General features: G+C 48.9%; 1 protein-coding gene across 9 annotated transcripts in view; it reads left to right on the forward strand.

Annotated features, from left to right (window-relative positions):
* The first annotated feature begins 4,076 nt into the window (after nt 1-4,076).
* The window catches only part of CSMD2 (CUB and Sushi multiple domains 2), a 288,669-nt gene continuing 266,356 nt past the window's right edge, over nt 4,077-26,389 (forward strand). For 5 of the 9 annotated variants that reach the window (XR_015808349.1, XR_015808350.1, XR_015808351.1 and 2 more), the window contains exons 1-2: nt 4,082-4,607; nt 5,358-5,628. Coding sequence is in view for 5 of the 9 variants with exons in the window: in XM_088178514.1 (XP_088034640.1) it covers nt 4,173-4,607; nt 5,358-5,628 (706 nt within the window). In the remaining 4 variants the exon portion in view is untranslated. Of the gene's footprint in view, nt 4,608-4,634; nt 5,202-5,357; nt 5,629-26,389 lie in introns of those variants that run through there. The other 4 variants (XM_088178517.1, XM_088178513.1, XM_088178516.1 and 1 more) reach the window with 4 other exon arrangements.

Here is a 26,389-nt window from a genome sequence, read left to right on the forward strand (position 1 = left end):
TTGAATGGTTGGGAAAAGTGGAAGATGGAGGCAGGGAGGGAAGCTCAGCCTTGGCCACTGCTGTGAATAAATGTAAATAGAAAATTTGAAGTGCTTGAATTAATTTTTTATCCAGTGTTAGCAGGAGCTCCTGTAAAAACAGCACAAGGTTAAAGGTGGTAATAAACATGCAATTTCTTCATGAACCTCTGGGATATTTGCACTTAGGAGGACATGCTTGGCCTGTGAGCAAAGGCTGTTTCAGGTAAGTTACTTTGCCCCCAAAACTTGGGATTTAGCAGTGAAATCCCTTTGGAGGGCCATGAAACTCTGACCTGGAATTTCCTGAGTCGTGAGACCAAAGGAGATTGTGGGAATAAAACCAAACCTTTGCCCAAAGCTCAGAAGTCTCTGAGATGAAGGAGCTGCAAGGGAGAATCTGGTGTGTCTCACACCTCCAGAGTGATGAATTCCATCCAGAAACCTGCACAGGAGGTCTGGACGTGCTCCAGAGGTTTTGTCCATCCTGAGATGCTTCAAAGATTTTGTCAGACACAGAATCCCAGACTGGGTTGGGTTGGGTTGGGTTGGGTTGGGTTGGGAGGGACCTTAAATCCCACCCAGTGCCACCCCTGCCATGGCAGGGACATTTCCACTGTCCCAGGTTATTCCAAGCCCTGTCCAGCCTGGCCTGGGACACTTCCAGGGATCCAGGGGCAGCCAGAGCTGCTCTGGGAATTCCATCCCAGCCCCTGCCCACCCTCACAGCCAGGAATTCCTCCCCAGTATCCCACCCAAATCTCCGTTTTTCCAGCTTGAAGCCATTCCCTGTGTCCTGTCACCCTTGTGAATGGTCCCTCTCCATCATCCTTGCTGTCCCCCTCAGGTCCTGGAAGGTCACAGTTCAGAGCTCCCCCTCTCCAGGCTGGACAATCCCAGTTCTCCATGGCCTGGAGCTTCCTGTGTCTGCTCCCTTTCACCAGGTGGGAAATCCTGGATTGAGCGTTAGAGACAAGTGGGATAGCAGCCCCTGGCATGGAACACGACAATTCCTGAGTGGGAAAGGAAATTCCAGCACTTCCCAGTCCTGCACTGGGCATCCCCACAGAGCAAATACTGCAGTGGTGCCCCTCCAAACCCCCCAGATTCCTCTGGGATTTCCAGTGGGATTTCACAGCTTTGTGTTCCTTTAAAGTCACATCCTCGTGCCTGTAGTGGTCACCTGCTCCAAATCCCAATTCTTGTGCTTCCCTCCTCCAAGCACCCATTTAAATTCCAGTTTGCTCCTGCCATGTTCAATAATTTAATGTGTTATCAATTTACTCCTCATAGCTGGAGGGAATGACTGATGCTCTGTGCACACACTATGGGCACATCTCTGGTTCATAAACAGCTAAAGTTAGGAAATTCTAAATTGTAAATGTATCTAATTATCTCTAATCATAGGCTCACTGTAATTAGTGGGATGCTGGCTCCCCTCTATTTTTAAAGAACAGAGATATTCTCTGTAATAAAACCCTCAACAGATTTGTGCTGTGGGTATGAAAATAGAACATTGTTAGACTATTTCTGAGTACAGAAACAACTTTCTGCCCCATTTTCTCAAAGGGATTCCTGTCTGGTGGTTTCACAGGCTGCAGCTTTCCCCTTCTGTTCCTCCATGGCTTCGTCTGGAAAATTCTCTGTTTCCTCATCTGTGAAGTTATTTTTTGGAAGATGAAAATATCAGTTAACACTTCCACGTCCCAAGCAGGATGGGCCAGGTTTGCAGGATGTTTTGCTGGGACATTTAGAACCGGCCACGTGTTAATTCTTGTTGATTGTGAGCTGGATTTGTCAATTTTATTTTTTCTATTTTGGGAGCACACAGTAAATATTATCCAATTAATTCAAAGAGCATCCTTCCCTCTCTCCCCATTATTTGTCCTGTGAAACATGATTTGGCATAAATTTTTCTGTGCTAAATTCAGCTTTTCTTTGTGAAGATCAGCTGTTTACAGTAGCTTCCCTATCACACTTTAATTTTCAATTTTGCTCCTTTGAATGCCGCTTTCGCTTCTTCCTGTAAATATTTTGATGTGTCTGTGGTTGTTTTCCTTTAAATGTTGTGGGGAAGCGAATGCAGCAGCTGCTTTGGGTGCTTCAGAATTTGAAGTAGTCGGGTTTCATGGGACACACTTTTCCCAAAGAAAATTGGTTTTGGTGGGAAAAAGGTGGGAATGATTTGTGTCATTAGGAGGAGGATGTGCCCCGTGCCTCAGGCTTTGTCTCAGCTGGTGACACCTTGGGAAAGGTGTGGGATTGTGGAATGGTTTGGATGGGGAAGGATCTTAAATCAGCTCGTCTCATCCCACCCCTGCCCGGGACAGGGACACTTCTCCCTGCTCCGAGCCCTGTCCAGCCTGGCTTTGGACATTTCCAAGGATGGGTTCCCTGAGGCAGGGCCTCGCCACCCTCACAGGGAAAAATTTCTTCCCAAAATCCCACCTAAAGCCCTCTCTGACAGTGGAAATCCAGTCCCCATTGTCCTGTCACTCCAAGCCCCTGTGAATTGTCTCTCTCCGTGTTTCCTGTGGGCTCCTTCAGGTCCTGGAAGTCACAATTAGATCACCCTGGAGCCTTCTTTTCTCCAGGAACAATCCCAGCCTTTCCTCATGGCAGAGCTGCTCCATCCCTCTGATCTCCTCGGTGTCCCTCAGGGATGCTGTGACCCTGCCATGGCAGGGACACCTTTCCCTGTCCCACCTCCAAACCCTGTCCAGCCTGGCCTTGGACACTTCAGGGATCCAGGGACAGCCACAGCATCCCTGAGCCAGAGCATCCTCATCCTCACAGGGAAGGATTTCCTGCCAGAATCCACCTGGGATTTGTGGATGCTCCTCGTCCGGAGGGATCAGAGCAGAGTTTTGGCGGGGGGGACATCCAGAAGTGGGATCATATGTGCCGGGAATGTGTCACTGCGGCCCGGCTCGGGCTGCGGGTGGCAGTGCAGAGCAGGATTTGTGTCCCGGTGGGCGCTCGCAGCGATTCTGTGTTTAGGGAGAGGTGATTGCGCAAGGTGAGACGCGCAGCGAGCGCTCGGGGTGACACACGGGCTGGGGACCCGAGCGTCCCTCCCTCCCTCCCTCCCTCCCTCCCTGGGGACGAGGTGCTGGCAGAACTTGGGGGTGGCAGGGATTCACAATGTGAATAAACGCCGTGGTTTTTTATTAATTCTTTTGGAGACGGTTCAACCCTAAACCTCCTTTTTTTTTTTTTTTTTTTTTTTTTTTTAAATTAATTTTTTGTTGTCGTTGTTGGTGACACACACCTAGCCGGGGAGGAACCCCTGGATTTGACATCTCTGTACCCGGGAATAAAGTGGGGATTGTGGCTCCTCCATGCCTTTTGATGCCTGTGGATCGCTCCTGGTGCATGCGGGGCTCTTTGGCTCAGCCCCTGCCCTGCAGCAGCTTCAGCCGGGTGCCACACAGGGCTGGGGGACATCCCCGGGCGGGGAGGGGACACCGCCGAGGAGCTGTGGCCCCCTGTCCCCGCAGCTTTCCCTGGGGGAGCTGTGCCTGGGCACAATCGGGGCTGTTTGAATTGATGCTGCAGCTTAAGCTGACATAAAGCAACTCTTTCATGTGCCAGCCCCGGTTGCCTTGGCTCTTGGCAGCGGCTCCCGGTGTGGGCAGTGCGAGGATTGAAATGCGGAGGGGACGGAGGGAGAGGGAGAGACAAGGAGGATTGATCCCAGGCGTGGAGGGACAGATCTGCGAGCCCTCGATATATAATTTGGTTTTTTTTAGCTGTCAAATAAGCTCATTCAAGGCAAACCGGAACACGGCCGAAGAAAAGGGGGTTTTGCAGCAAGAAAATGCAGCAAATGCAAAGCCGGGAGAGCAGGGGGATGGGATGGGATGGGATGGGATGGGATGGGATGGGATGGGATGGGATGGGATGGGATGGGATGGGATGGGTGGCCAGGACAGCCCCCGAGGTGGCCCCCGGGGGGAGCGGCCCGGGCCCGGTTTGGGAACCGGGGGCACCGGCCCGGCCTCGCATCCCGGGGGCAGCGGGGGAAATTGGGATAAACGGGGGGGAAAGGGGGATAACAGGGCTGGAGAGGGGATGTCGGGCTGGCAAACACCCCCTGTTCCACTGGGCTGTGCGAGAGGGGCAGCTCCGAGCCCGTCACGAACGTAAAGTCGATGCTTGGCGAGGAGGGAGGAGGGGGAGGATGCTCGAGCGTTCCAGAGTGCCTTTTTCTTCGTTATTTATTTATTTCCTTAAGCTCTGGTGTCATGTTCGAGTTGTTTTCCTTGTCCCTGGATCTGAGCATCATTAGCAAGATAATGAAGTTCCCGAATGTGGCGTTAAGTGGCTGCATTCCCATTCCTCCCTCCCTTTTCCCCATCTTGCCTGCAGCTCCAGGGACCGGCGTACCGGGAGATGTTAAAACAAAAACAAGGGGAGGTGCTGCTGCTGGTGATGATGGGGGAGAAGCGGGGGCTCTGCCAGCCCTGCCAAGGGCAGGAGCTGCCTGGTGGCTCGGGGGAGGGGGCACAGCCTTTCCCACCTCCAGGATGCTCCTGGACCAGTCCCACCTGCATCCCCAGCTCTGGTGCTGCGAGGACAAGCCACAGGCAGGGAAAAGGGGAGGAGGAGGGTGGGGGGGGGTGTGATCTGTGTTTGCAACAAAATTTGCCTCATCACAAAAATTGTGTCAATAGCATCAAGTTGTTTGTGGGGGGTGGGGGGAGCTGAATAACAGGGATGTGTGTGAGAGGGAGGAATGGGGGCTGGGGGGCTCGTTCTTTATCAAGAATCCTGGAGTATCCAAAATAACCCCGCTGCTGGAGCCCGGTCTGTGGGGTTGGGTGCTGGGTTTTGGGGGAGTACCACAGCATCCCCCCCCCCTCCATCCATCCACAACACCCCCCCCCCCGGCCCGGCTTCCAGAGAGGGAACAAAGCTCCGGGAACGATTAATCAAGTGGCTTAATAAAAAAAAAAAAAAAAAAAAAAAAAAAAAAAAGTATAAATCCCTGAGGGCTGCGTGGTGCTGGTGGTGGTGCTGCTGCCGAGGAGCTGGCTCTGAGACAGCCACCGGGAGGGACGCGCCAGCCCTCCCCTGCTCTCCTCTCTTCTCCTCTCCTCTCCTCGCCTTCCCTCTCCTCTCCCCGAGCTGCTGCCACACTTGGTTCATTCCAGCTGCAGAAGCTCAGAGCCTTCCATGCGGTGGGATTTTTTTTTTCCCCCCTCCTCCTGGGCTGAAAAAATTAAAGGGGGAAAAAAAAATTAAATAAAAAAAAAAAAAAATCACAAGCCTGACCCGCTTCCCCCCCCCCCACCTCCACCTCCCTCCCTCCTCCTTCCTTTCTGCTCTTCATCCAGCCGAGCCGAGGACTATCCCAATCGCCGAGGGGAAGGAAAAAAAAAAGGGGAAAAACCCAACAGCGACAACCAGCAGACCCCCAGCACTCCCCATCGCTGCTGCTGCCCTTTGACATGCAACCTTCCTTGGGATGGGACCAGCCGGGATGCAGCTGCAGCTTCGGAAGGCACTGGTGGAAATTGGGGATCGTGGCTCTCATGACGGCCGAGGGGAGCGCCTGGAGCCGGGCGCTGCTGCTCTCGCTGGGGCTGCTGGCTGGATCGGCCATGGGTGAGTGCCGTGGGCAACTTCTGCACGGGCACCGCGAGCCACGGCCGGGCTCGCCGGGGGCAAGGAGCGGAGCTGGACCCCGTGCGGGAACGGGGGTGCGGTGTGTGGGGTACTGGGGTGGTGGCACTGAGTTGTGTGGCACTGGGGTGGTGGCACTGGGGTGATGGCACTGAGTTGTGTGGCACTGAGGTGGTGGCACTGGGGTGATGGCACTGAGCTGTGTGACACTAAGGTGCCGGCACTGGGCTGTATGACACTGGGATGATGGCACTGGAATGATGGCACTGGGATGATGGCACTGGGGTGGTGGCACTGGGGTGCCGGCACTGTGGTGATGGCACTGAGCTGTGTGGCACTGAGGTGCTGGTACTGGGGTGGTGGGACTAGGATGATGGCACTGAGGTGATGGCACTGGAGTGGTGACACTGAGCTGTGTGGCACTGGGGTGCTGGCACTGAGCTGTGTGGCACTGGGGTGCTGGCACTGAGCTGTATGATACTGGGGTGCTGTCACTGGGGTGCTGTCACTGGGGTGATGGCACTGTGGTGATGGCACTGGAGTGGTGACACTGAGCTGTATGACACTGGGGTGATGGCACTGGGGTGATGGCACTGGGGTGATGGCACTGGAGTGGTGACACTGGAGTGGTGACACTGGGGTGATGGCACTGGGGTGATGGCACTGGAGTGGTGACACTGGGGTGCTGGCACTGTGGTGTCACTGCCCTGCTGTCTTGGGCACAGCACTGAGGGTGTTTGATCCAGACCTTGGGAGCTGCATCCTTCGGGAGCAGCGATTCTTGAAGCGCCGGGGTGTGAGATAAAGGGTGGCTCTCTATGATCTCATCCCCCTCCCCGGTGGGTCAGGTTTGGGCACTGGTGATGTGCAGCATGACTGTGAAAAATGCCAGCACTGTTTTCCACTCTGTCTTTCCTGGCATCTTGATTCAGGATTTCACTACCCTGCTGCTTGCCCACAGCTGATAAAACAGATTTCTGGATGCCTTGCATGAAGATGGAAGCACTTTCCTCCTTTCCCTCCTGCGTTCCCAGTTGAATATCTCTTATATATGAGCTCGTTGGCCTCAGCATCCTGGTTTTTATGAAACATGCATGTTTGGGCTTGAAAGCAGAAGCAGACTTGAATTTGGGGGCAGTTTGCTTGTGTCTCCTACCTCATTTCCGCAGCTGCCCTTGCAGCCAAAGCAGATCCAGGGACTGAAGTTTATTTCTGGTGTAAACAGCAAATATTTAGGGACTGTCCTTCTGTGTGTGTAGGAGGGGGAAGAGTGGGAGAGCCGAGTGCTTGGCAGTGGCTGCTCTCCACACTGTGCACTGCCCCGATTTCCAAGAGTTTCCAAGTGCTGTTGTCTCGTCTGCTGTATCCTAGGCTGGAGGAATGTGTGTTTGGGTGTTGATGTGGATGAAAGCTCCTCGGGTTTGGGGCGGGTGGGTTTTGAGGAAAAACTTTATCTGGAATGCGAGACTGATTTTATTATGTAAGGCAGGTTTCCTTTCAGGGGCTGGGGATGAGGATTAACTGCTGCTCCTGAGTGCTTTTGCAGTGGAGCTGAACAGTTTTGCTGACTGGGAGCATCTGTTAGGAGAGGCTGGAAACCCACCCAAACAACCTACAAGTCCTTAATAAAGGCTGAATGTTTATTTTGGTGGCTATTTTTCATCTCTTCAGCATGAACATTCAGCCTGTGCACAGAGGAAAACCATTCCAGCAGCTTCTGCTGAGCTTTCCTCATGTGAGCAGACTGATGGAGAGATACCTAAATCTCAGATTTATTCTACCAGGGGCTTACAGCTTTTTCTCTTCTTCTGAGCCGTCTGTGGCTTATTCATACTGGATCTTCCAGGCTTCACTCTGTACCTCGCTGAGCATTTAATCCTTTCTCCTCAGGCCCCTGGTCCCTCCTGTCTGCATTTTGAGCTCTCTGTTCTGGATCCTTCAGCCAGAGCTTGATGCTCTGGGTTTTGCTTCGTGAGCAGAAGACCCGCTAAAGCTTTTTAGACCTCAGATTTTTATTTTTTTTTTTTTAATCTGCATCAGAGCCAGAGGCATTGATCAATAAGTCCTCTCTTTAGATCGTGAAACCCCAGCAGGGATGTTTTGGTGAGAGCAGGATGCCAGCTCCGGGGTCGCTGTCTGCTGCTGGATCCGCAGGGATGCACAGGGAGGGACGGGAGGCACCTTTGGGTGGCTTTGGGGTGAAATCCCAGGAAATCCTGAACCCCCTGTGGAATAAAGTTCCAAGAGCTCCAAGCTGTCCCTGTCGTTCTGGATTTGTGCAGGGAGCAGTAGCCAGGAGTTCCCATAGTGTGGCAGCAGAGCCGTGCGTGTGGAGCTTCCAGAGAGGAGTCGGACAGGAAAAAAAAAAAAAAAAAAAAAAGGGGGAGAAACTGCTCCCATCACATCCGTGCTGCCCAGAAATGACCTTCTGGAAACCAGCACAGGGCCTGGGGTGTCCTCGGGTGCTGCCCTGTCCCAGGGCAGGCTACCAGAGCCTCCCTTGGGGAAAGGATGGACATCTGGAGGATTATTTGGGGTTTTTTTTGGGCTATTTTAGCGTGGATTTATTAGGAGTTCTTTCCTTAGATATTTCCCAGAAATCCTTGGAATTTTGGTAGATTTGGAGGGTTTTAGTGTAGATTTTAGGACTTTTATGGCCATTTTTAGTGAGATTTTTAGGGGATTTTTGTGTTTCTTAGTGTGAAAATGTCGGGATTTTGGGGGGTTTTTGGGCTGAATTTTCCCCGCTGTTTTTTTGCTAAAATCCTTGGAATTTTGCTAGATTTTGGGGTGCTTCAATGCAGATTTTAGGATTTTATGGCCATTTTTAGTATGAATGGTTGGGGGTTTTGGCCATTCAACATGCGATTTTCTCGGGATTTTTTTCCCCGGAACGGGAGGCAGGTGGTGCCTGGTGATGGGATCTTTACTGTGGGTATGGAAGGGGCAGAGAAAGTGCTCTGGGAGGTTCCTCCTTTCAGTTCTGAGGCTGCAGTGATGGTTTCACAGGGATAAGATGGGCAGAGGGCACTTGTAAGAGTCAAAAACTGCAGGGCTGCAGGCGGCTCTTTAAAATGGTATTTATTGTATCCAGATGAAACAGCGATTTATTTGTTATTTAAAATGGTATTTATTGTATCCAGATGAAGCACCGATTTATTTGTTATTTAAAATGGTGTTTATTGTATCCCAATGATGCAGCAATTCAGGGGTCGTGGGTGACAGAGCCCAGCCCACACCTGTCAGCCTCAGCTGTGGGTTCACCTGAAACCTCTCAGTTCTGGTTCCAATGCATTATTGACTTTTCATGGCAGAGCATCTCAATACATGACAAACAATCAATGTTTTACTGTTACCTATAGCCTGTCCTAACTGCCAACATCACCATATCCATGTTTCTGTTTTCCAGTCACAAAAGGTCAGTGTGTTACAGTTTAAATCAGAAGTTCTTTTTCAGTTTTCTTGCAGTGAAAAATTCTGAGATCTTTTCTCTACTTGCAACATTGGCTTTCTTGTGAAAATCTTTTTGCTTGGTAAAAACATCTTTTGTTTGAGGTGGATTTATCCTTTGCTTTAAGTCATAAAATTCCCTTCCAACTCACTTTGCTCTTTGCCTTCCAGTTACCCAGCCACACTGGCTCAGCAATTCTTTTCTTCTATATCAAAATTGCTTTCATTTCTATTCCTTCTTCACATTCTACATTCAAAGCTCTTCCTGTTACACATCCATATCTGTGAGACTTTCCTGTCAAATCTTTATCCTTCCCAACAGGCACTGGCTTTGCCTTTGGCTGCAATGCTGAGCCCTGCCTGGCCTCCGGAGTGTGATGATTCTGGAATTCTGTGTATTGATTGTCAATCAGGTGGGCACAGCAGTGCTGCTCGCTCCTTTCTGCTGCTTCCTGGGGAATCAGCACTGCAAGGTGCATCAGGGGCATGTGCAGGGCTCCGTGTGTGTGTGGATAAACACCAATAAAATACATTTTAATGGTTATTCTAAAAGGCTCTTGACACCATTATTTACACACTGTGCTTTATTAGTCAGCACCTTGCTTGGTACTGGGTTAAAGGAGGGTGCACCAGCCTGAAACACCAGCTCATCTATTTTAAACCCCTGTAATTTTCTTTTTTCTTGATGGAAAATAGATTTAGTCCTCACTCTTCTGAAGAGCAGAGGAGCAGGAAACTGTTTATGAATTTAAATTTATGAATTTAAGGAACAGAGGGCAGAGGAGGTTTCATTGCAGAGGTCTCCACCTGCACTGATAATTCCACTGCCCTGAGGGACCACAAGGGGTTAAAGAACATTCCCAGTTATCCCGAGTTTTTAATTAGGTGTGGAGCAGTGCTGGAAAGGTGAGGAGAAGGTTCAGTAGAGGCTCAGTCAGTAAATCTGGTGGTGCTGGATCAAACTTGAATTAAAGACTTGAGCTGGAGACTCAGAGGCACCCTGAGAGCACGGAACGGGATGGAGGGAAAACAAAGCAGGTTCCTGTTTTAAAGAGCAGATTTGGAGCCTGTGGAAGGCTGTACCCTCATCCCCTCGCCGTGCTCCTCATTTCAGCACCCCGTGGAAATGCAGCTCCTGTGCAGGATGTTTTGGATGCATCCCCGCTTGTGGGAGCTGGTGCTGGGTCCTGCTGTGGGTAAACCGAGCTTAGGGAGCACCTGTGCATCCACCCGAGCTGGTTTTGGGGAATTCTCCTCAGAAAGTCCAGTAATTAAAATACGATCCCACTCCTCCTGTTGTTCGGAGTCTGGAGGCTGTTGGTGAGGAAGGGGGATCTTGTGAGATTCCAGCAGTTCTGGGAGCACAGGGGGGGCTCTGATGAGCCTGCCCAGCTCCCATTAATTAACACCGAGGTCTAACGAGCTTTCCTGGCTCCAGAGCCAGCTCAGGGCATGGGGCTGCACCACCACGCCGCCAATTCACGCTGTAAATCATCCCAAATCACCCCTTTGTTTTGTTCTGCTGTCTCCAATCCCCACTCGGGAGTTCCCGGAGAGGATCATCCACATCCAGCAGGTTTCCCCGTGTGTGTGTGTGCCCAGAGTGAGGCGGGGAAGGAGAGCTGTGCTGCCAGCTTTGGGGTGTTTGATTCAGGGAATCACAGAACCATTCGGACTGGAAAAGAGCTTTGAGGTCACAGAATCCATCACCAGCCCAGCACTGCCCATCCCACCCTCTGCCTTTACTGATCCCATCCTTTGGGGCAGACATTTCCCTGTGCTGGAAATTCTCTCCTGCAGAAAGAATTTCCTTACAGAGTTCTGTCACTCTGTAAATTTTTTTTTTGCTGTGGCTGCTGAAGAACATCTCAGCCTCAGCTTTGTTCCCCCTGAGCTGTGCCTGTTCCCAGGAACATCCCAGGGAAAAATCTTGATCCTGGGAGCTGTCCCTGTTCCCAGGAGGATCCTAGGGAAAAATCTGGATCCTGGGGGTTGTGCCTGCTCCCAGGAAGATACAGGAAAATGCTGGAAATGCTGGATCCTGGGGGCTGTGCCTGTCCCCAGGAGCATCCCAGGGAAATGCTGGATCCTGGGAGCTGTGCCTGTCCCCAGGAGCATCCCAGGGAAATGCTGGGAGCAGAGCTGGGTGTTTGCTCCTGTGCTGCTGCCTGCCCTTGCCAGGAGCTCCTGTCAGGCCCCAGGACGGCTCTGGGGACGGGGACCAGGCAGTCCCACGGATGCCAGGGCTGGATCTGCGTTCCAGATGTGCCTGAGCTGTTGATCAGCTGCTCATGCCAGCGCTGTAGGGGACGTGTCCCTGTGCTGAACTGAGATCCCTCCCTGCTCTGCACCCAGGGGATGGTTCCTGCTCTCAGCCTCTCCAGGGATTTCCAGCCCTGGAATTACTGCGTGGTGTTCACTGCCCTTCTCTGCTTTCTGAGAGCCCAGCTGGGTGGGAAATGCCAAATTTCACAGCTGTGCTTCTGTTCCTGCTGCTGCCCCCCCCAGCCCCTGCCAGAATCTGGCCTGGATCTTGACCAGAGGAAATTGTTATGATAATGTTGAGGGTTAGTTGGGGGCAAGGTCAGGCAGCCTTAACTGGTTTTGAGCCCATAGCATTGCAAGAAAAGTCTTTTGAACTCCATTTTTATCAGGAGTATCCTGAGACACAGGGCTGGAGTAATTTTTCACAGGCTTTAGTGAAATTATAACAAAGCTCTGTTTAGCTGAGTGGATTTTAAATAATACTTCTTTACTCTCCTCCATGTTTCTAGGCATTGGGAGGTTCAGAAACACCATGAATAGGCCTAAATTTAAATTAGGCTTTTTTTTTTTTTTTCCAACAGAAAATAGAGCAAATTCAAATGGAAAGGGAGAGATAAGACTTTAAGGGCTAAAAAAAAAAAAATAATAAAAAAAAGAAATGATTAAGTAGTAAAGATTCTGTACTGCTGGAATTGTTGAGTGCAGCATTGAGCTGTCTCTCTGACATCCACAGCAGCCAGAAATGTCAGAGGTGCTGGAATCCCATTGATTGGCTCTAAAATTCATTGATTGGCTCTGATATCCATTGATTGGCTCTGATACCTATTGATTGGCTCTAAAATTCATTGATTGGCTCTAATATCCATTGATTGGCTCTAATATCCATTGATTGGCTCTAAAAACCAGTGATTGACTCAAATAACCAGTGATTGGCTCTAATATCCATTGATTGGCTCTAATATCCATTGATTGGCTCTAATAACCATTGATTGGCTCTAATATCCATTGATTGGTTCTAATACTCATTGATTGGCTCTAATATCCATTGATTGGCTCTAATAACCAGTGATTGGCTCTAATATCCAGTGATTGGCTCTAATATCCATTGATTGGCTCTAATATCCGGTGAGGAATGATGGGAAGGGAATCAGACTTGAAGGGGAGTTTTTGGTTTTGTTTTTTTTTAAAAGTTTTTTTTGAAGGAGGTTTTTTTTGGCTCCACCTGGGAAGAGGTGGGAACCATCCCCTCCCTCCTGCCTGGTAACTGAGGATTGATGCTCCAGCTTCAGTGCTTTAGTTTTTCACTGCTCGTGGAAATGTTTCCCTGAAGTTTTTAGTGAAGTTTAGTGATTTCATCCTCGTCCTGCAGGAGCCCAGCTCTGATCCCACCCAGTACAAATTGCACGAGGTTGATTAAATGCACAACTTCTCTGTGCTCGTGGATCTCTCCCTTGACTGAGTGGAGGGAATCCAACCATTCCAGGTACAATTTGGGATTAATTGTGAATGGCATTTTGAGGTGGAAGTTGTCTGTCTGCTACTGAACTTCAAGTAGCATTGTCAAAAAAAAGTCAGGAATAATTTCCAGTGTCTCTGCAGCCTCTGAGAGCACGGACAAACCCCCAACAAATGACTCAGCCTGACCTTCCAGCCCAAACCACTCCATGCAACGATTCTGCTTCGTGGAGTGACCTGCACGAGGTTGTTTGGGGCAGCTCAGCTTTTCCTGCTTTATTCCTCAGCTCTCCACCAAGAACCACGGGGCTGTGAGGTGATTTCAGTGCAACTCCAAGGTTCTTTCCTGCTCTGAGAAGGCACTGCCGTGGCTTTCAGTGGAACTGGGATATGGAGATGAAGGCAGAGACAGCAGCAGCCACAGTTCTGTGCTCACACAGCGTTTCTGGGGGAGTGAAGTGCAGGGCAATTATGAAAAATGATGTTCTCTGCTTGCCATGAGCAGGATGCAGTGCAGGAATCTGCAAAATCTCCATGCTCTGCAGAGGCAGCCAGGGCTGCTGGTGGTTAATGTGTAATTGGGACAATCCCATTGATTAAAGGAATCAAATTAACTCTGTTTCAGTGTCTTGGCTCCATGGACGCAGCCAGAATGGAGACTGCAGGGAGCTTGGATGAAATGATTTTACACCTCCCTTGCATGAAAGTGGAAGAGAGTTTTTTGGGTGGTTTTCCCTCTTTTTTTTTTTTTTTTTTTTTTTTTTGATGGGACTCCACAGTGGGTTGTGTGGTGTTCCTTCTTTCTTAGGAATAAACTCATAAACTCTCTGGTTTTGAGGGCACAGCTGGGTTTGATGGATGGAAAAAGAGCTGGGGGCTGTGTCAGAGTCCTGCTGGTGCTGGTGATTCCCAAGGGGGCAGAAAAATCAGTGGGGTGAGGAGATGTGAGGCTGTGACTTCACTGGAACAGGATCTTGTAACCACGAGGGCTGGAGCAGCTGTGGCTGCCAGGGAGGGATAAAGGAGTAACCAAAAAAAAAAAAAAAAAAAAAAAAAAAAAAAAAAAAAATCAAATTCTGCCCCATTGCTGACTGCAAAAATCCGCTGGGAAATGAATCCCTGGGCTGTGAAGGTTTGCAGGATGTGGGACAGGGAGCAGAAACACCCGTGGGTGACAGTGTGCTGTGATTTCCAGCAGGGTCATTGCCCGAAGAGTGAGGAGTGAACACCCAGAACCCCGGCACCAGTGAGGCTGGAAAATCCCTCCCAGCCCACAGAGACCAAACTGGGCCCCATCCCCACCTTGTCCCCAGCTCAGGGCACTGAGTTGGCACTCCAAACCCCCCTGGGCTTTTCCTGACAGCCTTTTCCATACAGAAATTCCTCCTGGATACACGTGGAGGTGGCCCTTGCGTGGCAGAGGGAAGTTCTAAACTATCAACAAGTATTGTGTGTAATTCTGGAGTGAAAGTGGTGGGAATCACAGCCCAGAGGGGCTTTGTTCCAGTGCTGCTGGAATTCTGCAATGTTTACCTTAGGGGAACTCAGGAAAAAACGCCACCAGTGTCACCAGAGCCAGCCTGGTTTGTATGGGCACCACCTGGGCAGGACTGGAGCTGCAGCCAAAAAAAAAAAAAAAATTCTCAACCCTTGCTGTCATTTCAGCTTCTTTGTTTTTTTTTTACTCCTGGGTGTCTTTGGAAGGCAGCTCCTCTTTCCACCGACCTGCAGGAAATTTTCAGCATCCCATTTTTCCCTTTCCCTCCTGGTAAAATTCTCCATTTCTCCTCCTGTTTCGTGGCTGGGCAGAGCCCTGGGGAGGTGCTGGAAGCCAGGGAAGGTGGGAGGCAGAGGCAGGAGCAGGAAGGCTTGGCCAAGGTCACCCAGCAGGGTGTCACAGAGCCAGGAGCAGCCTGGATGTCACTCCTGCGTCATCCCACACCGAGCACCAGCACGGGAATGTGATGCTGCAGCTCCTGAGGTGGTTTTTTTTTTTTTTTTGAGAAGCCTCCCTGCTGCAGGATGAGCTGGGAGCTGTGTCTGTGCAAAGGCATTTCACAGTGGTTACACTGGGACAGAACAATTCCTGCATCCATTTATCAAAATGTCTGCGATTCCCAATTCCAGAGTGATCCCAAATAAAGGTGTCTTTGTCCAGAGCACTTTAAAACAAACTGAAGGGAAGATTTGTCCCCCTGACCTCTGGAATGGGAAATCTGTTGTGTCCTGGTGAAATGGCTTTGTTTGGGTTTCATCCACCTGCATCCACCATTCCTTTGAGTGTAGCATTTTACCTGTTCCTGTCACTCCAGTGGAGACCAGAGCTCGGTCACAGCCTGATAATCCCAGCCCCAGCTGCATCAGAAGGTGCAGGAAGGGCTGGAAGAGCCAAGAAAGGCGAGTTAATCACAGGCAGAGAATTAAGCACAACTGGGGATTTGCTGCTCCAGTGCTCTCCCGTTATTTGCACGCTGCCCTGACTTGCAGGAGCTGTTGGAGCCCAGTCCCTGCTGCTTCCCAATGCTCTGGGCACTGGGGAATCCACCAGGGTGAGAGCCTCACTCCCTCTGGTTCCCTTCCCCATCCCTAGAACAGGGATAAATAGAATTGGCAAAATGATTTACAGATTTATTCTGCACAGAGAGGTCTCGGGATGTCTGTGAGGAGCTTTCAGCAGGTACAAATTGCGCGAGGTTGATTAAATGCACAACTTCTCTGTGCTCTTGGATCTCTCCCTTGATTGCGTGGAGGGAATTCAACCATTCCATGTACAATTTGGGATTAATTGTGAATGACATTTTGAGGTGAAAGTTGTCTGTCTGCTACTGAACTTCAAGTAGTATCTTCAAAAAAAAGTCAGGAATAAAACCAAACGCAGTTTCTGTTGCAGGAAGGATTTGCACAGCTCCTGTAATTCGTACAGAATTGCCTTTACAGTTTTTATACATTTAGAGCCATGTTTTATGCAAAGACTGCAGCTTTTACAAGCAAAGTGTGCTCACTAGAGATGGGGAGGTGGGAGGTGTGCGCTGAGAATTTGCCAGAAGCATCAGGGAATTGGATCCTGGTCTTTAGAAAAGCAAGATATTGGCAGAGAGGATGGTCTGGGCCTTCTGATTTTAACCTGCCACACACTCTGCCTTTGAAGCAGCTGCTTAAATTATGTGAGCTCCAGCTTCTTGTCTATGGAGGGGGAAAAATAGTGCTGTACTAATAGTATTATCTAATTAATTATGAAGATGAATGCCTGCAGGATGGCAGAGATCAAATGGAGAACTTGTTTCCTTGTTACGGTTCCTGTTATTTATCAGCAGTTTATCAATATTTTGTTTAGTTAATTTAGTGAAAGCAGAGTTTGAAATAAGAATTTATTTTTTTTTTTTCTTTTTTGGTGGCATTTATGTCATTACTTTTGGAGTTGGATGGCCTGAGGTGGAGTTTATTCCCTGAAAAAAACAGGAGGAGTGGGATTTTAGGCACAGCAAGTTTGCTGTGGTGGGGAGTGATGTGTTGGGGTGCAGTGAATTACACAGGGTCACATCCTGTCCTAAATCCTTCTTTTTCTTATTTAAATCCATGAATCCCAGCAGGATTCTCCCCTCTTCTCACTGCTCTGGGCAAAGGATGCTCTGCACCTTGTAGGGGGGGGCTGGTAAAGTCAAGGCTACAGAAAATTGCAGCTCATTTCTCCTGTGACAAAGGCACAATTCAATGTTCCTTTCCTCTTTATCCACCAAATAATAACACCCAGAAAAATACATTTCCTCCTGGAAAGGGGAGGAAAATATCCCATCCTGCAGAAGGATAATGGAGTTGGTGCTTTTCCAAAGGCAATGCCATTTTTAAAGATGCTCCTTGCATCCCACAGCATATTGTTTATATCCCTCTATTGTTGTTTTGTCTCCATTAGGGAAAGGTTAGGCAGGATCCTGGACACTGGGCAGCTGTCAGCAGCATTCCCAAGGGGCTCTCATTAAAGTTAAGCACCACTTGGGCTTTTAATATTAAAATAAAGTCCACCTGCTGGAATAATGAAGGGTTGGAAGGATGGGGAGTTTGTCCCTCATTGTGTGGGGACTTTTTTTCCCAGTGATGCCTTAGGATTTTAGCTTTTATATTTTCATCTATTTGTAACCCTGCAATTCTTTAGTGTCTAACTCCAAACTCCAGATCCAGTGTGAGCTGCTGCTCTCCCATTTTGGGCAGACACAACAATTCCTCTCCAGGCTGGCAATCAAGGACACCTCACTGCCTCAGGCCTGAGAGATGGAAACAAAAGTGAGTTGGGGGAGCAAACTTGGGGTAAATGACTTCATTACCTGGAGCTGGAATTGGAAAATTAACCCCCAATATGGAAATGGACCAAACTTATAAAAATATGAAAACGTGATCTGCTGTTCATTTTGGGTGTAACCCCTGGGGGACTTTATCTAAATGTCCCTGAAGGCCCTACAATAAATACCCGTTTTTTATTAATTTAATTTTGTCTGGCCTCTGTTTTTAGGTAGCCCCAAAAGGCATCACCAGTGTTGAGCTTTTTCTTCCTGGGGTTGGGTTTAGCACAAGCTCTGAAGGACCAGAAGGACAATCTGCCCTCTCTGCAGGCTCTGGTGTCCTGTCCTGCAAATTCTGCAGCTCCTCGAAGACTGTTAGACCAGCTGGGCTGGAATTTCTCTGCTTTGGTGGGGGCTTTGATGAAAATCTGTTTTAAAGGAGGAGCTCCTGTGCTGGGGGAACAAGGTGTGGAATTGTCCCCATGCTGTCACCCAGACATAAAGCCCAGGGTGGGTTTTGAGTGAAGTTCTTTGATCACAAAATGCAGAAATCCTTCCCTGGGAGGGTGCAGGGGCTGGGATGGAATTCCCAGAGATGCTGGGGCTGCTCCTGGATCCCTGGGAGTGTCCAAGGCCAGCCTGGGGCAGTGGAGGGTGAGGGTTTGGATGAGGTTTAAGGTCTCTTTTGACCCAAACCATTGCAGGCTCGTGGTTTGGCTTTGCCCTGGTGTCTCACTGACCCAGGGGCACAGGCAGGGCTGGCTCTGACCCTGGGCAAGGCTGAAGGGGGGAAAATCCAGCCCTGCAAGGTCCCTGCTGTTGTCACCTCTTGCTGAACACCTGCACTTCTTCCCACTGAATTAACTAATTTTATTTAAAGAGAGCAAGTTCATTTGGCTGGATTTAAAGCACCACTTTGGGGAGGCTCTGTCACTTGTTCCTCCTGGGAGCACTTCCCAACCTTAAATTAGAGAACAAGTGATGACCTTTTTTTTTTTTTTTTTGCCCAGGAGTCCAACGTTGAGGGCTCTTACAGGGAGGTTTTTTGCCTTTTCTTCCATGAAATGCAGTTAACAAATGAGACTTTTGACAAAAAAATTCCCCAATTTGAACGTACAAGTCGATTCAATTCACCCCCTGTTAGCTCCTTGATTGAGAGCTATGTAGATTGAAGAAGAAAGGTATTGATCTGCTTTGGGGATTGAAAACTAAGATGAAGTGGAATATGTCTGTGGGTGAAAATGAGGTTTTAAATGGATGGAGGAGGCGAGAGAAAAATAAAACCCAATGTAATGTTAATGGAAGGGAGTTCTGGGTTTCTCTGGTGGTTACACAGAGGTGGAGAGGTCACAGGATGCAGAAATTGTACAAGTCCTGGAAAATCAGTGCTTGCCACAAAGAGTTTTTCTACACTGGGTCAAAACAGAACCAAAAAAAAATTGGTTTTGGGCTATCAGAGCATCCAAATCCTGTTTGGATAGAGGGACATTCCCTGTTAGACAGAGCTCACAGCTGATGTTAAACATCCCTTCCACACCATTCCATGATTCCCTGAAATAATAATCGAGGTTTTGCCATTGTAAACGTGAAACTGACGTCTAAATGGACTGAAAAATTCAGTGTAATTGAAATGTTTCATTCTTTCTCCAGATAATCTTGTAGGAGCCTTTTTTTGCAGCTATTATTCTCTGGGGCATGTGACTGGCTTGTTTTTTTTTTTTTGGCTCATTGGGTGAAGTGAATTATTAACTTTTATTTATTAACTTTCCTCTGTACTGACAACTCCAGGTGACTTTCATTGATTGCTCAAGGTGACAAGGAGGCATTAGATAATAAATATCAAGTGCTGCAATACTTAAAGGAAGTGAATATGAAAGTGCTGTTAACGGAATCAAGTAAAAATTGGATTTATATCCTAACAAAAATTCCCGGGAGAAATTGCTTTCTGTTGGGCTCTTTTTTGTAATTCAAATCCAATCACACAAGTGTGAGCTGTTGTAATACAATTGCCTGGCAGAGGGGTTTGTTGGAGGATCTCAGAGCTCTTGTAAACACACAGAACATTTCACTTTGCAGAGCGTGGGGACACGAGAACGGTGGTGCAAGAGTGGAGAGCTTTTAATAAGTGGAGTCTCTGCTTGTTCTGAGTGATATTTTTAATTTATTTCGGAGCTGGAGGTGTAAGATGCTGGGGATGGCAGAGGTTGAAGTGGTTTCTTCTGTTTTGGCTGCTGCAGAGCTTCTCTGGGTCCCTGTTCTGAGCCCTGGGGGCTAAAAAGGGTCAGTGGGGACCCAAAAGGGGGCTTGTGTCACTTCTGGGCTTTTAGGGAGTGAAAAATGCATGGAAATACAAGCTGGTTAATGTGTAAAACCTGAGTTAGTGTAAGATGGAGAGACTGAGGCTTCAGCCGGCTCCTAAAATGTCATTTATTGCACAGAGGAGGTTGCAGCAGTTGGGGGCCGTGGGTGAGCCCAGAGCTGCTGGCTGTGGCCAAGCTGTGTGTCCTGGAGCCCCTCTAGTTCTGCTCACAGTGCATTAGAAACTTTTCATTCCAGAGCATCCTAATACATGAAACCAATCAGCATCACACACAAAACCTTTGACATTTACACACAGCCCATCCAAACTGCCCAAATTCCCACGTGCTGGCAGTGACTAGCCAATCAGCAGAGTTAGTAGCCACATGTTCAACTTTGGCACTTGCTCTGCAGTGGAAATTTCTGAGATCTTTTCTCCACCTGCAGCATTGGCTTTCCTTGTTTGAAAATGCTTTTGTTTGGTAAAAACATCTTTTGTTTGAGGTGGGTTTATCCTTTGCTCTAAGCCATAAAATTCCCTTGCACCTCACTTTGCTCTTTGCCTTCCAGTTACCCAGCCACACTGGCCCAGCAATTCTTTTCTTCTGTATCAAAACTCGCTTTCATTCCTACAGAACCTTCTGGAGATCTGCAAAACTCCCCCAGTAAATTCTCGTCCTTCCCAACAAGTTAGAATCCAAAACGTGGTGGGGAGGGGGGAAGAGAAACCCCTTGGAATTCCCTCAGAGCTTGGTGCAGTTTATTTGTGAATAATGAATTCCCCACCGGGCTCTTTTCAAACCATCACTTCTCCATCAGGGAAAGGATGGAATTGTTGAGGTTGTGAAAATTCCAGGGGCTGGGGGCTTGTAAATTCTTAGGGAGATGGGATTGGGAGGCCAAGATCTCCCTTGGGCCTGGAGGGAACATTGAATTTTACAGAGCTAGGGTGGCAAGGGAATTCGAGCTGGTTTGAAGAGTTCCATGGTGACAAGGTTTGGTGACAAGGGGAGACCAATAATGAAAGATTTCCACGAGGAATTCTTTAATTTTGGCTCCACTGTGACTTGGGATGGATTTCACCTTGAACCTTACTTCACCTTCTTCAATTTTTATTTTCTTTTTTTTTGAGATAATCCTAACACCAGAGATGAAAATGCCTTTGAGCCCCCTGGATAAACCATTTAAATGCAAATATTATTTTACTGCAAAATAATTGAAATACAAATTGAAAAATTTGTTTTGGAGATAATAATTAGCACCTTGTAAATGAGACCGAGTAAAAATGCTGCACATGAGTGGAAGTCCATTTGCAGACACCGGGTAAAAAGTTTTTCATCAAATTACCTTCTGTTTTCTGAGTTTAATTTCAATTGGGGCTTGAGGTGATCTGTGTCATTTTTACAGATATCTGCAGTGGAGGTGAGAAAAAAATGAAATCTTTGCTGTGCTCATCTGAGAGAGAAAATCAGAGTAAAATTTTCAGAAGGGTTTGAATCAGGCTGAACATTTTCATTGAGGCTCGGACTCCCAGGGCAAGATTTTCAAGGATATTTAGGTGCCAAAAGAAGTGGAGACCATAAACCCAGGGGGGGTTATAAGGGAAATGTGGCTGCACAGCTCAGGTGGGGTCAGGGAGGCTCCAGAGCATCTCCCTGCACTCCTTGAGTTATAAAATATTTGTAAGATTTGTAAATTTGTTCCTTTGGAAAGGATTTGAGGACTTGGGTTTGGTTTTGTGGCGTTTGTCACAAAGGGCTCAGCTGGTCTCTGTCACCTCCCTGTGATTCCAGGGTCAGTCAAAGCCTCCCAGATTCCCTCTCAGTGCCTTAACCACGTCCTAAACTGCATTTTTTTGGCAGGGAAATGCAGAGCAGAGGAGATCTGAGATCCCTTCCCAGCCAGAGCATTCAGTGATGCTGAGATTGACTCCAAGGGCACTGGAGGAGCTGAGAGGCCACGAGGGGAAGTGCTGGGAATTCCCAGTTGGAATCTCCTCACACCAGAGCCTGCATGAATTGGTTAATGCCTGTGGAGTGCTCTGGAGATGGAAGCAGTTCCACGAGTGCCTGGGTTTATTAACTCTGCTGGCAGGGGCTGCGCTGAGGGAACAGCCCAGGTTCATGGAGAGAATTGTGAAAGGAAAAGTTCTGCAGGAGGGAAATCACATCCCGGGAGAAGAGGCTGTGCTGGCTGAATATTGGGATAACTCTGGTGCTTCCTGGAGCTCAGCAAACGATTCCAGGGGATGGTTGGTGTGGCCAGGATTGCTGGTTCCAGCAGGGATTGTGTAGATGGGGATGTTCTGAAGGTAAATGGCTTTGCCTGGTTCATGAGTGACTGCTGGAAGTGTGGGAAACGATGGGAAAACCCAACCCAGTTTGTTTGTGTCTTGGTTTAATTTAATTTCCCTAAAAGGTGTTTTGGTTTAATTTGAATTTCTTGGCCGACGCACCAAATAATGTTATAGTTTTGGTTTGCCAATTTAAATAAATTTATTTATTTTCTGTTGTGAGACAGAACCAGGAGAAAAAGAACCAGGCAGGCCTAAAACTTAAAAGGGTATAAAAGAAACTTTATTAACTACACAAAGAAAGAAAAAACAATTCAGAACAAGATCTTCAGACCTCTCTTTCCTCCCCTCTCCTAACCTTCATAACAACTAGACAAACATACAAAGAACTACTTCAGTCAGTTCCCAACTTTAAACAGTCATTTTTTTCACTTTACTTGGGAGAAAAACCTCTGAGTCTGTCCTTCCCAAAGTAAAAACAGCACCGTTTGGAATGTGAAAGTCACGAGAGTTTGAAACAGCTCTTGTGAAATCCAGGAGCAATCTGAAAAAATCCCGGGGTTTTCTGGATTATGAATCGTGAACGCCTCAGTGTGTGTGTGTAGAGAGCTCCAGCAGAGATGAGGAAGAGGAAGAGGTGACAGAAGTTTTCATCAGGTGTTGAGGAACCTTTGTAGGAATGACTGAGGTGGTTTGATGTCCTTGGCACAGAAGAATTCCAGGTGGGATGGGAATTCCGAGGATGATCAGAGGTGTATCCTAGAGGGGTGAAAGCACGGCTCTTAATTGCCCTGGAAAACAGGACGGGATCAAATCATCCTCTCTAAATACATCCAGGTAAAACAGAATGGGGAGAAGTGTTAAACAAAAAATGTTGGTTTGGAAAGAAATGGCCCCGAACTGTGGCTTTATCCTGAATTTCCACTGTTGCTGTTGCAGAAGCTTCCTGCACATCCTGGGGGTTGTTGATTTTGGCATCTTGATAAAATCCTGGGTTCCAAGCACATGATGAGCTGCTCTGCTCCTGTGTCCTGGGCACACCTGCAGCCTCGGGCTTGGCTTGAAACTTTCCTGTCAGGCTGATCTGTGCTGCTGAGCTGCCCTGGGCTGGACCTGGGTTCCAGTTCAGGTTCAAATCGGGAGTTTAAGGCTGGTGGAGAGGAGGGATTGCTCTGGGCTGGGTGCAGCAGTTCTCTCTTTGTGTCTCCTCTCTTCTTCCCTTCCACACCGCTTCCCAGGGCTTCAGACAGCTGGAGCTGCTGAAATCCAGAGGCAGGAATGTTGGATAGGAAGGGAGGGAAATAATCCGTGCCTTTGTGCCCTCAGTGGACGCCGGTTTGTGTGTGACACCAGCAGGCTCTGTCACCGATGGCTCAGCACACACAGAAATTTCTGTGTATTCACAGACCCTGGGGGTTTCTCCTCTCCTTTCCTCTGTCAGGAGCTGCTCCCTGTGTGCCTGTGCTTAGCAACTGAGCCTGGCAACCCCAGGGCTCCACAGGCGATGCTGCAGCCCCGGAATCGGGATTTGGGATTGTAATTTGGGATGAAGGATCCTGCTGCTGCTTCCCCAGGGCTCCCAAAGCCTGGTGCTTCACTCCCTCACCTCCAGGCTTCCCTGGGCACCCCCAGCACCTTCGTGCCCCTGCCCTGCACAAACCAGGGCAGCTGACAGTGAAACCCTGCCAGCACCTGTGGGGCTCTGCAAGCTTTGCCAGGACTTTTCCAGCCCAGCCTGTGCTGGGGTGGGGAGAATTCTGTGGATGAGAATTCTGTGGATGAGAATTCTGTATATGTGAATTCTGTGGATGAGAATTGTGTGGATATGAATTCTGTATATGTGAATTCTATGGATGAGAATTCTGTGGATGTGAATTCTATGGATGAGAATTCTGTGGATGAGAATTCTGTGGATAAAAATTCTGTGTATATGAGTTCTGTGGACGTGAACAGCTCCTGTGACACAGCTCTGTGACTTCACCTGAATCTGAAGCTGCTGCAGTGCCACAGGGGCCAGATTTGAAATGTGGAACAACTGTACCAAGAAATGGATTTGCTGAGAAGTGGAGAGGGCAGAAACCATGGATTGTGTTTAAAGTCTTATCAACTGGAGCTGCTTAATTTGATTTTTAAAGTGTTTAAAGCATGGGTCTCTTCCTGGGGCATTCAGGTTTTTTTTTGTTTGGGGTATGAATGTCTGAACTCCTTCAGCAAGGTGCCCTAGAGCCCTGTGGAGATCAGCGGGCCTGGCAGAACCAATGTCCCTTGTTCTCATGCAAAAGGCACAAAATAAAGTCACTTTTGTCATAGGAATGGACACGGGAGGGGACATTTGGAGTGGAATGGGCAAAGGAGGGGACATTTGGAATGATTTCTCTTCCCAAGTCTCTGGCCCCTGCTTGGATGTGCAGAACCCCTCTCTGCCCATGGGAAGCAGGGAATGAATTCCTGGGTTTGCTTTGCCTGTGTCCACAGATTTGCTTTCCCTATTGAACTGTTTATTTCAACCCATGAGTTTCCTGTTTTTTACCCTTCCACTCTCTCCCTGGTCCCAGTGAGGGGATGAGGGAGCAGCTGTGGGGGGATTGGGGTGACACTTTGAGGATGGCAGGAGCCCCAGGGGGAAATCTGGCAGCTGCTTTTAGGATCAGCGACTCCTCCAGCAATTCCCAGCAGAACCCACGGCAACATTTCCTTCCCACAGCTGGAATCTCTGGCCTCTCCACGTGTCAGGGCGCTGCCATGTGCTGCTGAGACAGGACATCTGTGCAGTGTCGTGTTCCTGGGATGTCACATTCCACCCTGGAATGGTTTTTGATGGCACCTGGAGCTGGATGTTTCCTGAGGTTTTGGGGTTTTTTTTTGTTTTTTTTTTTTCCTCTTGTCAGAGCTGCTCTGAGCTCTGTGCTGGAATGCAAACCCAGAGGATGATAAAGATTTCCTCAAAAAGGATCAGCTTGGAGGAGAAGAGGGGATGTGCCAGGGGAGGTGACAGGTGGCAGAATGAACGTCCACCCCAGTGTCCAGCTGGGGTTGGGCTCAGTGTCCAGGTTTTGATTTGACACTTCAGGACAGATGTGGAACAGCTGGGCAGAGTCCAGAGCCCCACCAGGGGGTCAGAGGCATCACTGAAGAGGGAAGCATTGAACAGATTGGGCTCATTTATTCCATAATTGTGCTTCCCAGCATTTTTGGGTCTGTAGGTTCCAGCATTCCCAGTGCTTTTCCTTCTCTGTAGGTGCTCCTGGCATTTGTAGAGAGCTGAAAAAGCCTCGTGTCTGTTCTGTTTGCCTTTCCTGCCTTTCACAGATTCCCAGAGGCTTTATGAGCTGCAGGTTGAAAATCCCCTGTCTGGGCAGAATGAACCTTTCTCTGAGGCCACGTAGGGAGGAGGAAATGCCATGGTCTGAAGGAATAACAGGATGGATCTGACATGGAGGAAAGGCAGAGCTAGGATGCTTTTGTCCAGGTTTTTCCTCATCTGAAATATAAAAGTGTCATGTGGAAGCCACGTGGGGAATGCCATGGGATGGCAGAGCAGCGTGGTGATGCCTGAGGACTGGGCAGTGACACCTGGAATTTCCAAACTCCCTTTTCCCGTGCAGGTGTTTGTGGTTTTCAGCTCAGCTGGAGCTTTTGTGGAATCCCAGACACGTGTAGGAAGTTTCCATAATTATCCAGGACAACGTTTTTGATGGGGAAAGGAAGGGAGGGCGCACCTGGGGACGATTTCTGCATCTTTTGCTCCTCTCTTCTTCCTGCTTGTGAAGGTGTGAAAATGGAATTGCTGGGCTGGAGCAGCGCAATAACAGCCTGGGCAGCACTAAAGGGGACAAAGAGGTGGCAGGGGGGGAATGAGGGACTCCTGTGCTGGGAGAGAAGGGCTGTGTGTGCCCAGAGCACCCGGGTGTTTGGGGATTTGTGCAGATCTGGGCGTCCTCACTCGAGCTGAGCCGGGGCTTTGGATTCTTCTGGGCTTGGCAGTGCTGGCAGGAGCTGAATCCAGCCCAAATTCACTTTTCCTGCCCTTGCACTGGCCAGCTCATCACTCCCCGTGCTCAGAGGGAAGCTCGGGCTGTCTGAGATGGAAATCATCCCCTTGATGATGCTCTTGGATCCACGGGCTTTTGATTAAGTTATAGTTAATGGAATGACTCTGCATTATTTATTCCCCAGCAGGCTTTGATAGGAGACTGGAGGTGAATCCTGAGGGCAGCCAGGCTCGGGCTGATGAAGGGTGGAGGAGCTTCCCCTGTTTGCTCACGGAAATTGGGTGAGCAGAGAGTCAGAGCCGGGCTGGGAGCAAACTGCTCCCTGTTCGTGATCAGCTCTAGGGACCTGCTAAACCAGCCTGTAAAGAGGCATTTTAAAATGATTCACAGCCCTAAACAAGGGGCAAAGGAGCGTTTTTGCTGTTTAGAAGGCAGTGCAGACAATGAGGGGGAATTGGTGCGGGGTTTGGAGAGCTCTGAGCAGTGATGGGAGGGGAGCGAACCTTGGAGGTGCTGCTGGACGAGCAGGGCTTTCCCCCGAATGTGGATTCCAGTTTTCCTGGGGAAAGGATTTTTGATGGGTTGTTTGTTGGGATGGGCTGGAGAACAACACGGAAGAGCAGCGTTTCAGTGAGTAACTGTAACCACAGCAAAGGGCAAAACCCCAAACTGCTGCATTAGGGAGGAGGCAGCCGTGGATCCTCCATAAATGATGC

Source organism: Sturnus vulgaris, chromosome 24 (genome assembly GCF_052056855.1).
Source record: "Sturnus vulgaris isolate bStuVul1 chromosome 24, bStuVul1.hap1, whole genome shotgun sequence".
NCBI lineage: Eukaryota > Metazoa > Chordata > Aves > Passeriformes > Sturnidae > Sturnus > Sturnus vulgaris.